Genomic DNA, 13102 nt, shown 5'->3' with positions numbered 1-13102 from the left:
ATTTCTAAATTTCCTGATTTTCCCTTGTACTTGTTACCACATCAAAGAAAAGAACCATCATTCGTCTTTTTTTTCACTACTTTTTATCACTTGGATCCCTTCTTCATTTTTAAATTAAATATACTAGTATATATAAATAACTGTGCCTGAAGTACAAAAGGGCAGCCAATCCATTTATCATGCATTAGTTACTGGTTAGGCCTACAGAATTCCTGCACAGTATGCATGAACAACTGAGCACCTGTGTGTACTAATGTGTGTACTAATGTGTGTACTAAGCACATGAAATATGATCAGATAGTTAATTGATTTAAATATCACATCAGGTCAAGTGTGCATGCGTGACTATCAAACAGTACGGATGACACATGCCACCTAAAATGCTGCCTTTTATAGGCGACTGGATATAGAATGTAAAAAAATCTAATTTTTGGCTGCCTGACCACAGTTGCAAGGCTGGAGGCTAAACGAAGCAGCGCACAGCCACCATTTTACACCACAATAACAAACTCACCAGTGGGATTTGTCTTTTGTGGTGTGTGTGCCCTCTGCACTTTATATTCCTTTTAGGCTGGCCGTCTTCTTCTAGATGCAATGAAACCATTAATTTTCCCTATCAATGCTTTCCTTGAGTAGCATATTTAGACACCGCAAACTTATTTAAGCATTTGTGTTCAGTAGATACTTGTAACTTCATGATAGGTTCAATGCCATGCCTATTAATGTGATCTTGGTAGATTAATAACGATCGAACACCAAGACCACACTTTAAACAATATATCACAATGACACCCCGCTATTATCAATTCATAATGCTAGCACAATGAAATATGAAATAGTGACACACACCCTGGTAGGTGAAAGACTGACTCAAGATACTCTAATAATAGAACAGTCACTAATAGAACAGTCACTAATAGAACAGTTACACGTGTATAGTTTTATACCCTTTGGCCTCTGGGAAAATCCTAAACACTTCCAGTTTGCTATATTGTTAGGCTTTAGTCCTGTATCACCTGAATCACTAACCTTTGTTACAAGTTTCTTAGATAGAATTGATCCCCATTTGTTGGGGAACCTCTTTGAAGACTATCACCCTCGTCCGGAGATCTGAGTGCTACCAGCAGCCTTGGAACTTTCCAACATGACAATTTTACACAGTTGTAGAAAAGCATCCATAACTTTGCAGCAGATGGGGCTATTAAAACAACTAGCTGCCATCTTGCTGGGTATGACATGGCAAATCCATTATATTATATTTCAAGTCCGTACACTAAAGCATGCGGAATATACGGCATAAATGTTTTGAAGAATTACGTGCATCAATCCCCTTGATATTAACAGTCTTTACTGCCTTCCCCTTCACCCAATCGCTAAAACTTATATATATATATATATATATATATATATCATTCGAAAGTTTATTTATCAAGGATCCCATTGAATGTTATCCCATCTCCTTACATTGAGGTATGTGGATATTACAGCGGTTTGTACATGACTCTATATTTAGTGGTGTTTGGGGTTAAAGGGTTAATTAAAACTTGATACGCATGTCTGACAGCCCAAGGGCTGCAGGCTGAGGGTATACATATCAGGCAAAAGAGGAGAAAGTAGCTGAATTTATAAAAAGACAATCATTACCACACTTTTAAGCTATCAGAACACACCACCATACCCTTAAGTTACTACAGATATATAAGTATAAGAAGATTAGGAATTTTAAACTAGAGTAGGGCCAATGTAGTACCACTGCAATAAAATGTACTGAAACAAGCTGGATCAGAGTAGTATGTGATGTCATATACTGTAAAACAATAAGAAGTGAATATCCCTACTGTGCTACGGAGATTCTACAATCAAAATGCACAGTAGGGACATTCACTTATCTACATAGACCACCTCTCTACTACATAACATCTGCATAGCACAGAATTTAAAACTGGTAGGTAGATACATAAGTTATGTAATATCATAAGTTGCAAATTTAGAATTTTTATTGTAGTGTTGACTGTTCTATTAGAGTATAGTGTGAAAAAGTTTATTGTTTTTCTTTAATTTGAACATAAGGGAGAGGGATGTGCTCTTTGGTTGTTTCCCTTGGCTGGTTGAATATCACATCTATAGCTAGATTAAATGTACAGGTATTTACTGCTGGTGCTCTATCACTGTTCATCCCCAATGTATATAATTACTGATTGTTCTATTAGAGTATATTAAGGTCTTACTTGACAGCGGCTGTTGTCACAGGATCGGTATCTGACAGTCGTTGAGCTGGTATAGTTCTCTTCTTGTAGCGATTACTTGGAGTTCTCTCAAAAGTGATGTTCTCAATTCTTCTCTCTCGTACCTTGTCCTTATAGTCTTGCATGGCTTGACGCTCCGTACGACCACTGCAAACACAAGAAACACTCTAGATGACCAGTAAATCATAAAACGTACCATTCTTATGTAACACTAAACAAAGAATAGAATATACAGTGACATTTCAAAGTTGATAACAAGATTATCAAACTATGGCTACATTAGAATTACTACTGTATTGTAGGGACTCTCCCCAAAACAAAATGTTGCCATCAATAAACATCTTATGTGACAAAAATTACTGTCTAACACATTAAACTCTTACAAAAGTACTGGGTGTATTAACACCTCTATGTACCACTCTGCGTGGGCAGTTCAAAGGTGCCGCCAGTACCATAATTTGTATATGGCACTGTTTCAGACCACAGCGAGTGCATTATAAGTTATAATGCACCAACCGCAGTGCAATATACAGATATTGCACTGGCTGCAGTTTTGTGCAGCATTTCACAAGTGCTGGAAGCCGAAACCGCTACAACACCTCACCTAATAAATGGAAAGGTACCTCATAGATCACCCGAATTCTTTATAGCCTGACATCAAGAGTATATAATAGAAACCAAGAGTATTGAATGGGTGTATTACCCTGTGATTAATCATTGCGTAAAGTAACATGGATATTTCAGCAATTGTTTGTTTTCATTGCCATTAAAGGTTGCTGTGTTTAGTCCAATTCGGCTACTAAACCAAGCGAAAACATGATAGCATTAAAGGGAATTAGCTAATGTTAAAGTTCTGGCAACGCCAAGCGGATCCCTGAAGCGTGGCAACACGCTCGTTTGTACAACCGTTGTTTTAGTGAGCTGGAGTTATCTTGGGTCCTTACTACACTCTCTTTGTACAATAACTGTTGAATACTTGGTTGAATAACATGGAAAACTGGTGAACAAAGACCCATTGCCACGGACGCATTTCAAATTACCATTTCACATAAACAAACAATTACTGTAATATCCGTGTTACTTTACGCAATGATTAATCAAGGGCTAATACACCGTTCAACACTCTTGGTTTCTATTATATACTCTTGCTGACATGTAAAAGTCAATTGTGGGCCATAATGTCACCAATATGCATGCAAGCAGCCAATGGCGATCGAAAAAGCCAATGCGGTGGCCACAACTCTAGTCTACATATATATATATATATAAACATACTTATACACCTTACTAGTATGGTGCCATCTGAATCCCAGATTAAACCGTAGTCCACTTCGACAATGACTCAATAAAACAATTATATTCTAAATAATACTCACCATTATGCAACCAGTTTTTATCATGCCACCAGATTCGGATAGTAAGTACTAGACTAGTATTGTTTCGTAGTTAGGTTTTGCTTACTTAAACCATCTATTAGCTTCTTTTTTTTTGCTAGAGAGAATCACTATGGGCAATCGAGTGATATCATGTATGCTGAGCACTACATGATGAGAGTCAAACAGTGAATGCAGGTTAGTGATATTACCCATGGCATACTAGCTTTCAATATCTCAGGTGGCTGCGGTACTGTAGAGGGAATGTTACTACAACGTTTGGCTATGTCACCCACAATCGATGTTAGAAACCTGGCCCTTATAAGAGTTGCAGCCGTCTTGTGAGACTCTCCCCACCTATTAGGTGAGTGGTACATACCGTACAGTGTAATAATTCGATGGCAGAAAATTTTGACAAATTCATTATTGTCAAATATTTACAAGGAAATTTTGACGAATGTACTGACTTCAGTATTGTAATTAACCAGTCATGTGAGCTTTGACAAGGAAAAATCCCCCCCCCCCCCCGGTTAAATTATTACGCTGCACGGTAACAGTTATACAACGTGCACTTGTGCTCTGCCTGTATAAATGCACTTCTCTTCGGGCCTGACTGCCCTCAGGCTCGTGCGTTTATATCAGGCAGAACACTTGTGCCCATTGTATAACTATAATATGTGACCGTCTCAGCAAAAACCCGTCTAGTTCGCACAAGCATGCGTATTGAGAAAATTGAAATTTAAATAAAATTATGTTACAAGAAAAAATACACAAGTTTTTATCAGGCCAGTACTCAAAGAAGGAAGACTCAAATCAATTAAAACTATACACCATCTTATTCGCCTACTCATGGGGAGTTCGAAAATCTTTGTTTCATTTCTGTAGCCCCAGTGGTTTGCGTGTCATGTGCACTTGTTTACGATGCGGTAGACGTAAACAAAATTATTGCTGTTTCTTCAACAAAACCGCCTTCATATGCCTATGCGCAAGTAACTGCAGGGTTAAAATTATATCTTGGTTGATCTGCCAATCCATGGTGAACATTGTAAGCCAAATTCCAACTTTGTAGACTAATCCAAACAGAAGTTATGGCTGCATTCGAATGCAAGTGCCTGTAGTTTATTTTTAGTATAGTCACTGTACAAATCGATTTCCTTGTTCTTCCTACTTTCTAGCGCTGTAATTCCAAAACTATTCACCACAGAAGGCTGAAACTTTGGTGAACCATTCCTTGGACAATGCAGATAATGCTGAGAAGTTTAAAAAAATCAGAGGTTGTGTGAACTAGATGGGTTTTCACTGAGATGGTATAAGTACCTCAAATAATTTTGTGGCATCGTAATATACTCTGCAAAAGTGTTGATGATATGATTTCGTTGCATGAAGATGATGACCAGCATGACTGAAGACAATAGAAAAGGTAGTTCATTATTGTGGCATAAAATGGTCGTCATATGATGTGTAAGGTAGTCAGGCTGGCTGACAAGCCAACCGGTGAATTTTTTTATTAAAACTTTATAATATTCATTAGCTTGCACAATAGGTTCACCACTTAAACAGACCACAACAGCCAAGCCCCTTATATTATCTAGTTGTACTTATAGCAATTGAGCATGACAACCATGCCCCTCAATAACTGTATAAAAGAGAGCTACTGAAACATCATGTAGGACATAGGCTCAAAATAGTCTAATAAAGCACACAACAGCCACACACAATAATATAATAGAACAGTATATAACAACTAGTATATTACATTATTAAATGAAGTAGGAGTCCTAATAAAAAGTAGTGAACCAAGATATCTGAAAAACGGTATAACATGATAGCTCTGTGGGAAATCCCACTTTGGCATTGAACAAAATAGTTGTGATAACATGTAATGTAGGGATTTTCTCTGTTACAATACCCTCATTTATCTTTTGCTTCACTACTTTTATTGCTTTGGTCCTTACTTCATTTTTTTCAGAAGAAAATTTTCAAAATATACTGGTGAATTTGGGATGGTGGTTTGGAGAGATACGCCGTGATATAAATGGAGCCTCTTACACAGGTATGGACCATTACCATGTTTGGTGTGCCTTGTAACTAATAGAAACAAACCCCAAAATCAGCCATAGGCTGCCTTATAAAATACAAAAATGAAGTGAGATCACACAAAAACAGCCAAAAGTGCAGCCTTACAGCACATTTTTAGCATTAACATCACTGCAGCCATTCCTTGGTGCCACCATAGGTGGCGGAAAGGGGGGGGTTTAGCCCCCCCTCAGAATGATATCACGCGAAATTATCCTTCTTGGAGTGGGACTGAAAACCGTGATCAAGATCAAGATACTCTAATAAAGCAGTCACAGTATTAGAGTAGTGTGTAGTGAGCTATGTAAGGATTTTTATGTAGTTTATCAGTATAAATTCGTAGCTGGTGAGGTGGGCAGCTATTGTCAGCTGGCTGTGACCTTTTTTTTTTTTAAGTCTCACCTTATCAAACCAGAGACAATGTAGTGGCTTCAGTTCATTTTATTTTTTTACTATAAGTCTGGATCCACCCCTGGTCAGCCCTCCCTCATATCAACTACTTCCTCCGCCTCTGGCTGCCACATTTAATTTCACAACTTTTTTCACCCAGGCTGTACCATTTTTTCATAGCTTGGCTGTTTTAGTGTGGATAGTTAGTACACACAGAAGGTACAGTCAGAGGAGACATTATTGTGATGATGATATTTGTTACAGAGTATCACACACAACACATGTGCCACACATCATTAATACTAGGACATACAATCCATCACAATTGTTACTGTAAAGTTTTAAGAGTCTTTGAGATCACTACAACAATTCCCAAGGCAACAACTGACAATCCTTAAACACAAAACAGTACTAAAGCTACAAATTGGTTGTTAATAGAACTACAAGTTTGTTTGACTAAACTAAATTGCTATGAACAACAGCTCCACACTGGTATGGTTTTAGAAGCCTGCAAGGAACAGGTGGGTAGCTGCACACCTTAACATTTATAATGGTTTATGGAGTTTCATACACAACTAGTTGTACTGCTTCTCTAGTGGATACCTGACACCATAACAAAGTGACCATACCCCTCCACAATAAAGTAGTTTGTGTAAGGACTCCATTGAATTTTTTCACTTCAAATGAACTGAGATCTGACAATGCATAGATAACATCACTGTAGGAATCCTATAAAGTGCACTGAAGACCAGTACACTAGCTGGTATGAAATAGAAGATAATATACAGCTGTTAATGAAAACCTTTATCTTCTCCATGAACATGCAGAACCTTACGATGGTCACAGCAACTAACCACATACTATGATTCTACTTTACAAGACTTAAGGCAACAAAATGGACTATTTTATCAGTGGAACTGACTATCTACTAAATATTTAGTATGTGGAAACCAAATATTAGATTGGTTTTTGGTATAATGATGTCTACACTGACATACAAACAGGTTAGCTGGCATGGGCTGTGATACTGAGTGTGTGAAGCAGGCCTTGAACAAATGTACAAATACATCTTCTGAAGTTTCTTTTGACAATGTTACCAAAGCTTCGAAGCTTTGCAAAAAACATCATGTCAACAATTACTGAACACGATTGATGGTTAATAGGGTGTACACTGTAGTACAAACTCCTACACTTTGTTATAGCTTCAGTATCACCATTGTTTAAACTATAACTACACCAAAAAAATACATAAATTGGCGAACTTGTGCAACTGGTTTAGCATGGTAGTATCCATGGTAATGAAGCTTTGGTGGGATAAAGCAACATCCGAATGTTATGAAACTGAATATAGCTTCGAAGCTTCGAACTATTTGTCTCAGTCCTAGTGTGAAGTTGACATAATCATATCATTTTTATAAACACAGAGATCTGACGTCAGCTAATTATTATTATTATTATTATTATTATTATTCTCAAATTGTTTAAAGGGATACACAAAAGGCATGTGCCTGTACAAGGTGATACCCTTACATACAATCTTTTACAGTTACAAAAATACAAGTACAAAACAGAACAACATAAGTACAGAATTAAACAATCACATTAAAATAAACTGTTTCAATCTAGATCTGAAATGTTTAACCTGGCTTCAGGCCAAAACATCCTCAGGAATAGTGTTCCACAAGAATGCCACAGATACAAAAAAACAATAACGGAAAGCATTGATAGTAGAAGAAAACACTTTTAAAGTTAGGGAGTGTGACCTTGTACACAGTGTATTGAACTCAAACTAATTCCAATATGCATTCATCAAATACAATTATTCAGTGGAATATAGTGTTGCTGTGGCTTCACATTGTATGTTACGATCTCATGTGGTTCTTGATCAAAACTGAACAATCACATGATGGATGCGGTGATCAAAACTGATCAACAGGGTCATGTGATAAGAGTTGTACAACAATTGTTTTAAAATTCCATAGCAACTTATTGGAAGCATTTTAGGCCACTCTGAAGACATTTTGGGCTTGAATCTACCTAACACAAATATTGCAAAAGCGCAATGAAGGTATTGTGAGGCTGGTTTCTGGTTAATCTTTTTTGTGAGAAAGCCCAAACCTCCATGATCTATACAGTACTATTGTACTGTATGACATTGACAGAGAAAACTGGTAGGGAATACCAAACTCCATTCCACAAAAGATTCTACATATTAATGAAAACAGAACCAAATTGTGAGAAATTTACTCTACCATTTCTCCCTACATCTCCAGATGGTATTAATTTCTTTTGTTGCTCAAATTATAAACAAACATTCAATTTTACAAATTAGTAGTGAGTTAAGAAATGATTAGGAAACCTCCCAAGAGTTGCAATGATACCCTTGATGTGTGTATGTTAGCTCACTGGATAACTACTAGTAGATGTTGTAGAGATAATTGTAAACCTGGACACTTTCAGTTTTCACTGAGTCTTTCAGAACTAAACTGTACATACGTGTACCTACTATGTGAAATCTCTCTTGAATCTCTCTTGAATCAAGGAGATACAACAGGAAAAACCGTCATAGCAAGTACAACAATTTTGGTAACAACAGACCTGCTCAATTTTTACCTCTAAACAACATAGCAAAATACAAACAAATTTGGTCCCAAAGTGAAGATATCAACACAATGTACTACAGTTTGACGTGTGTAAAATTTCCCTACCATCTAGATACACTGTTACTGGTCAGCTTACCTGTATGTAAACTTTGATCCTCTTCTGAAGAATGTCCTCTTCTGTGGTTCTGGTGGCTTGTGTAGCTTGAAGAAAGTGTGATGCTCAATGCAAGTCTTCCAAATCTCCTTACACAATTCAGAAGTCTCCAATATGAAACTAACATGAGTCTGACTAGACTATAAACACATACAAAAATAACAATTAACCACACTGACTACAGTGCTAATAATTGGTGAAGCTGGTTATTTTTAGAACTGATTCTACACTGGTCAGCTAAATTGCTCATTTTTGTGTATGGGTTATCACATTGATATGGAGATGTACACGTAAATAATTTACTCAAACTATCATGCCCCCAACCCCCCCCCCCCCAGATGTAGCAAGTTACGATACTAGGTAAGAGGAAGATGCCAGAACAAAACATCTCCGAAGTCATGTTGGTTAATACCAGCTAGCAAGTATGAATGGGACCAAGTCATCTTGAAGTATTCACAAGTGTGTATTTGGTACAAGCCATTGGCTACCAGCTACTAAACAGGCCAACTTGCTGCATTCATATGATTTAGTTTCTCTACTGGATAGTACACCAGTTCAACCATCACATGAAAATAATCCACCAACCATCAGTAGCTCATAAACACTATAAGCTATGTGTATGGGCCCACACTATACCGAAGTACATGCATTGATAAAGAAGACAATCGACAGCAGAAAGAGGTGTGTTACTAGTGCTACAGAGAGATGTTGTGTTATGGTTGTGTTTAGGTGCAACACTAGGAGGTGTTAATGAAGTAATCGTTGATTAGTTTATTTTTATGGAAAAGAACAATTAATACAGACATACACAACTAGTTCCTCAGTATGATTTCAGTAAGCTACAGACAGGAAACAAGAAGCCATATTTGCTACAAATTGAAACCTCCATGTGAATAATAACAGGATTAGTAATAACACATAAACATCCTCTGTGTCCTCAAAGACCCCTAATAAGGACACCTCAATAATCAGGACACTTGTTCATGGAGTCTGGGGTTCTACTGTACAATAATTTAACTACACTACTACTGTACATGACATTATGTTGAGCATACAATCACTTCACCTGTTCTGGAGTGATGTGCATGGTGAATCTTCTTCTCTTGTACGTCACCTGATGTATGTTTGTCCTGAATAATAACAGCATGTACAAGATGGTCCTAGAGGTGTGTCCTCACCATTCAAAAGTGTTGACTTTGCGTTTGTGATGGAACACGACAACGCCCATGTGAGTGATGCCAACCATAAGCTCCAGGCCATGTGGGTCCTATGACACGATATAGTGAATTTCATTTCAATGATGACCACTTCATTACAGTGACCATGTCAAGTAGGTCCCAAACATAGCTAAGGTGTACTTCATGACCTCATTAATAAGACCACCTCATTACAGTGACCATGTCAAGTAGGTCACAAAGGTTACCTGAGCTCTGAATAATTCTATTCCATAGAAGTCCATATCTTTGGCGTGCATTAGAAAATTGTACTCTGCATCAGCTGGAGTAAGGCTCCTAGTGAGTGTAACAAGATCATTTTAAAGACAGAACTCTTATGATTGATAGAAAACCTTTAAAATTTAATCGTAAATTCTAATGTTACATTAACCCTACCAAGATATGCATTTCCCTAAATGATAACTTACAAGTGTTGAACATGTAGTTCTGCTATTCTTGTTTCTAGCTCCTCAGTCTATGAACAAGGAATAAGTCATACAATATTACACATAATGACCCCACCACTAGCTCCTACCACAGTAACTGAAGCTTCAGAAAACGATTTGGACATTTAGAACCAGCAAATACCTCCATCCAATACAAGACTGTTTAGCTAAACAAAATTAGTTCATACAAAATATTCTATCCCGGTGAAATGGTCGTAGTTTCCACTCTTCAAAATTTTCTGCTAAATGGTACAACATTCTCTTAAGATGTCTTCTCCCCCACACATCGTAACAGAGGCAAACTGTGTGGCAGTTAACTAATGTATCACAGATTTTGTGTGCTTGCACCCTAGATGCTGCACGCCCAGTGGTATTCAAATTACCAGTGAAACATTATACAACAGAGATTAATAACCCAAGAGCTGTAATACTCAGATACTCAAAACAGTAAACACAGACACACAACCACACACACCTGGTTGGGGACGAATCTATATTCTGAAACATAACCATCGGGATGTTCTTCAGAGTTGTAGTCCCCTAATTCACCTAATATAAAACATATTCATGTGCAATAAGGCATTAACAATCTAAATAAACTATTCTTTCTTGAATATACAACTTGATATTGTATAGCATTCTCAGAAAATGCAATGAATAACGTTAATATCATTGAAATTTAAAAACAATTTTTCTATGCTACATAACCCTCCAATTAAATATCTAATGCACTAATTAGTATTATATCATCATTAATAATAGAGTTTTGTCTCACCACCCCCAGAACACAACCAAACAAATTTGCTGCCAATCTCAAAGTACTTCAACACACTACAATTCAAGCTTGACAATGTCTACAAATATATTACCTAGCCAGCACATTAGCCATACATTTAGCACCATACACTTGTATAGCACTTTTATAACACTTAAACTACAAGCTATAAATTACATAAAATCATCACTCACTTTGTATAATGTAGGAGGCCAAGATTGCTGCTTCTTCAAATGAACAGGGTAACCTGGTAGCAAATAATGATATTACAAATTGGATACAAGTATTGAACAACTAACTTGTTCTGAAATATGTCTCTCTTTATCTGCAGGAAGAACTGGTATCTTGTAAACTCTTCTTGTACTTTGGCAGGACTGGAGACATAAAACTTCACCCTCAGTTCCAATGTACACACATGGTCTGAGAAATGAGCTAAAACAAATTACAAAATAATATTTTTAACCTCTGGTCATATATTACATTGACCAAAGTAAACCATTGTCAAATTGAATTTCACTTACATTTTAACTGTTTCTTAATGGTCTTCAATGGGTTTAGCCATTTCTGTTAGAAATAGTAAACAATTGTTAACAATAATAATAAACTATCACTATGTACCATCTTGCCATCATCATCATAAGTGAGACCAAAATAATCTTGTTCAACGATGTCCATAAAGTCAAATACTTCTGACAACAGAACGGACGCTTGGCTGTTACGCTACATAACAAACACATGCCAACAATTGACCTTGTCCTATCACTGACATCTCTCTTAAATCATGTGTGAATAGAGCCATAAATGACTATATGTTGTATGATAAAATTGTCACTCACTAAAACAGTTAATACACTACATGAGAACACCTAGGTATTCACTAGGTAAACAGAGCCTATATATGTATTATATGGTTAATGATGATGACATACAAGTAGGAACATTAATGAGTTCCCCCCCATTGCCCAGACCAGCAATTCACCTCACCTCAACTTCAAATGTCTTGTAACTATCATCTAACATAATGACATTACACTTGAGGTACTTGTTGCTCCTGTCAGAGTGTTCCGCACCAGTGTCTGTGGTAGGTGACCGAGTAATTGTATTAGATGTGCGCCTCATGCTGCCCAGTCGACGCACTATACTTGCCATTGTAGCGATGTGTACTATCTAGTAAGGTGTATTGTACCTGTGAGCAGCAGTAGACAGTGATAAATGGTGTTCCCATGTTAAAATTATCGTTATAAGGACAATTTTACAAGACTCACGTCGTGTTGATTCGCGGTATGTTCAGCGCACACCAGAATGGAGTGTTGTGTTATACGAGTTAGTTTGGTAGCTATTTACCACAAATTTCTTCCTAGTTTTCTTCCACTTGTACAAGACGTTTCGATTTTCTTCACACCACAAAATTCGTGCACACATATGACGTGAATTTTTATTGACACATGGGTCACGTGAACGTTCCAGTCTGGCGCGGCCGCCCCAATACTGCAGTCTAGGCTAGAATAGCTGATGCACTATGGACAACATAACGTTAGCTACACGAAAACTGCAGGCGAAGTATGCATGCAATGATTTATCTCTTGCGCACTACAAACACACACACAGCCTTCACCCTGGCAACTCTACAGATGACACAAGACACTATTAATGGTTTACTTTCCTTAGCACAAGAAAATGCTGCTAAAGAATGCTACAAGTCCTTTCAAAGCCCACAATACATCATCACCATTACCTCACATGTCAGAGTTCAATCATGTACATTGTAGCCAGGCTACAATGCTGCTGCTGCCGCCAACACAATAATGATCCACTCAATTATACC

General features: G+C 37.3%; 1 protein-coding gene across 1 annotated transcript in view; it reads right to left on the bottom strand.

The window, feature by feature from the left end:
• Positions 1-12721, bottom strand: part of LOC136248774 (tyrosine-protein phosphatase non-receptor type 4-like) — a 41465-nt gene extending 28744 nt beyond the window's left edge. Inside the window, exons 1-13 of the mRNA XM_066040574.1 lie at positions 12543-12721; positions 12262-12463; positions 11896-11997; positions 11799-11841; positions 11577-11709; positions 11472-11524; positions 10978-11051; positions 10485-10531; positions 10266-10353; positions 10021-10109; positions 9909-9972; positions 8825-8982; positions 2229-2393 (exon numbers count right to left, since the gene is read on the bottom strand). Of these exons, the coding sequence (XP_065896646.1) occupies positions 2229-2393; positions 8825-8982; positions 9909-9972; positions 10021-10109; positions 10266-10353; positions 10485-10531; positions 10978-11051; positions 11472-11524; positions 11577-11709; positions 11799-11841; positions 11896-11997; positions 12262-12426 (1181 nt within the window). The 5' untranslated portion in view covers positions 12427-12463; positions 12543-12721. The remainder of the gene's footprint in view (positions 1-2228; positions 2394-8824; positions 8983-9908; positions 9973-10020; positions 10110-10265; positions 10354-10484; positions 10532-10977; positions 11052-11471; positions 11525-11576; positions 11710-11798; positions 11842-11895; positions 11998-12261; positions 12464-12542) is intronic.
• Positions 12722-13102: the final 381 nt, after the last annotated feature.

This window comes from Dysidea avara, chromosome 3 (genome assembly GCF_963678975.1).
Source record: "Dysidea avara chromosome 3, odDysAvar1.4, whole genome shotgun sequence".
NCBI classification, from domain to species: Eukaryota; Metazoa; Porifera; class Demospongiae; order Dictyoceratida; family Dysideidae; genus Dysidea; species Dysidea avara.
The sequence above is the reverse complement of the archived record's forward strand: the minus strand, read 5'-3'. Positions and strand labels throughout refer to the sequence as shown.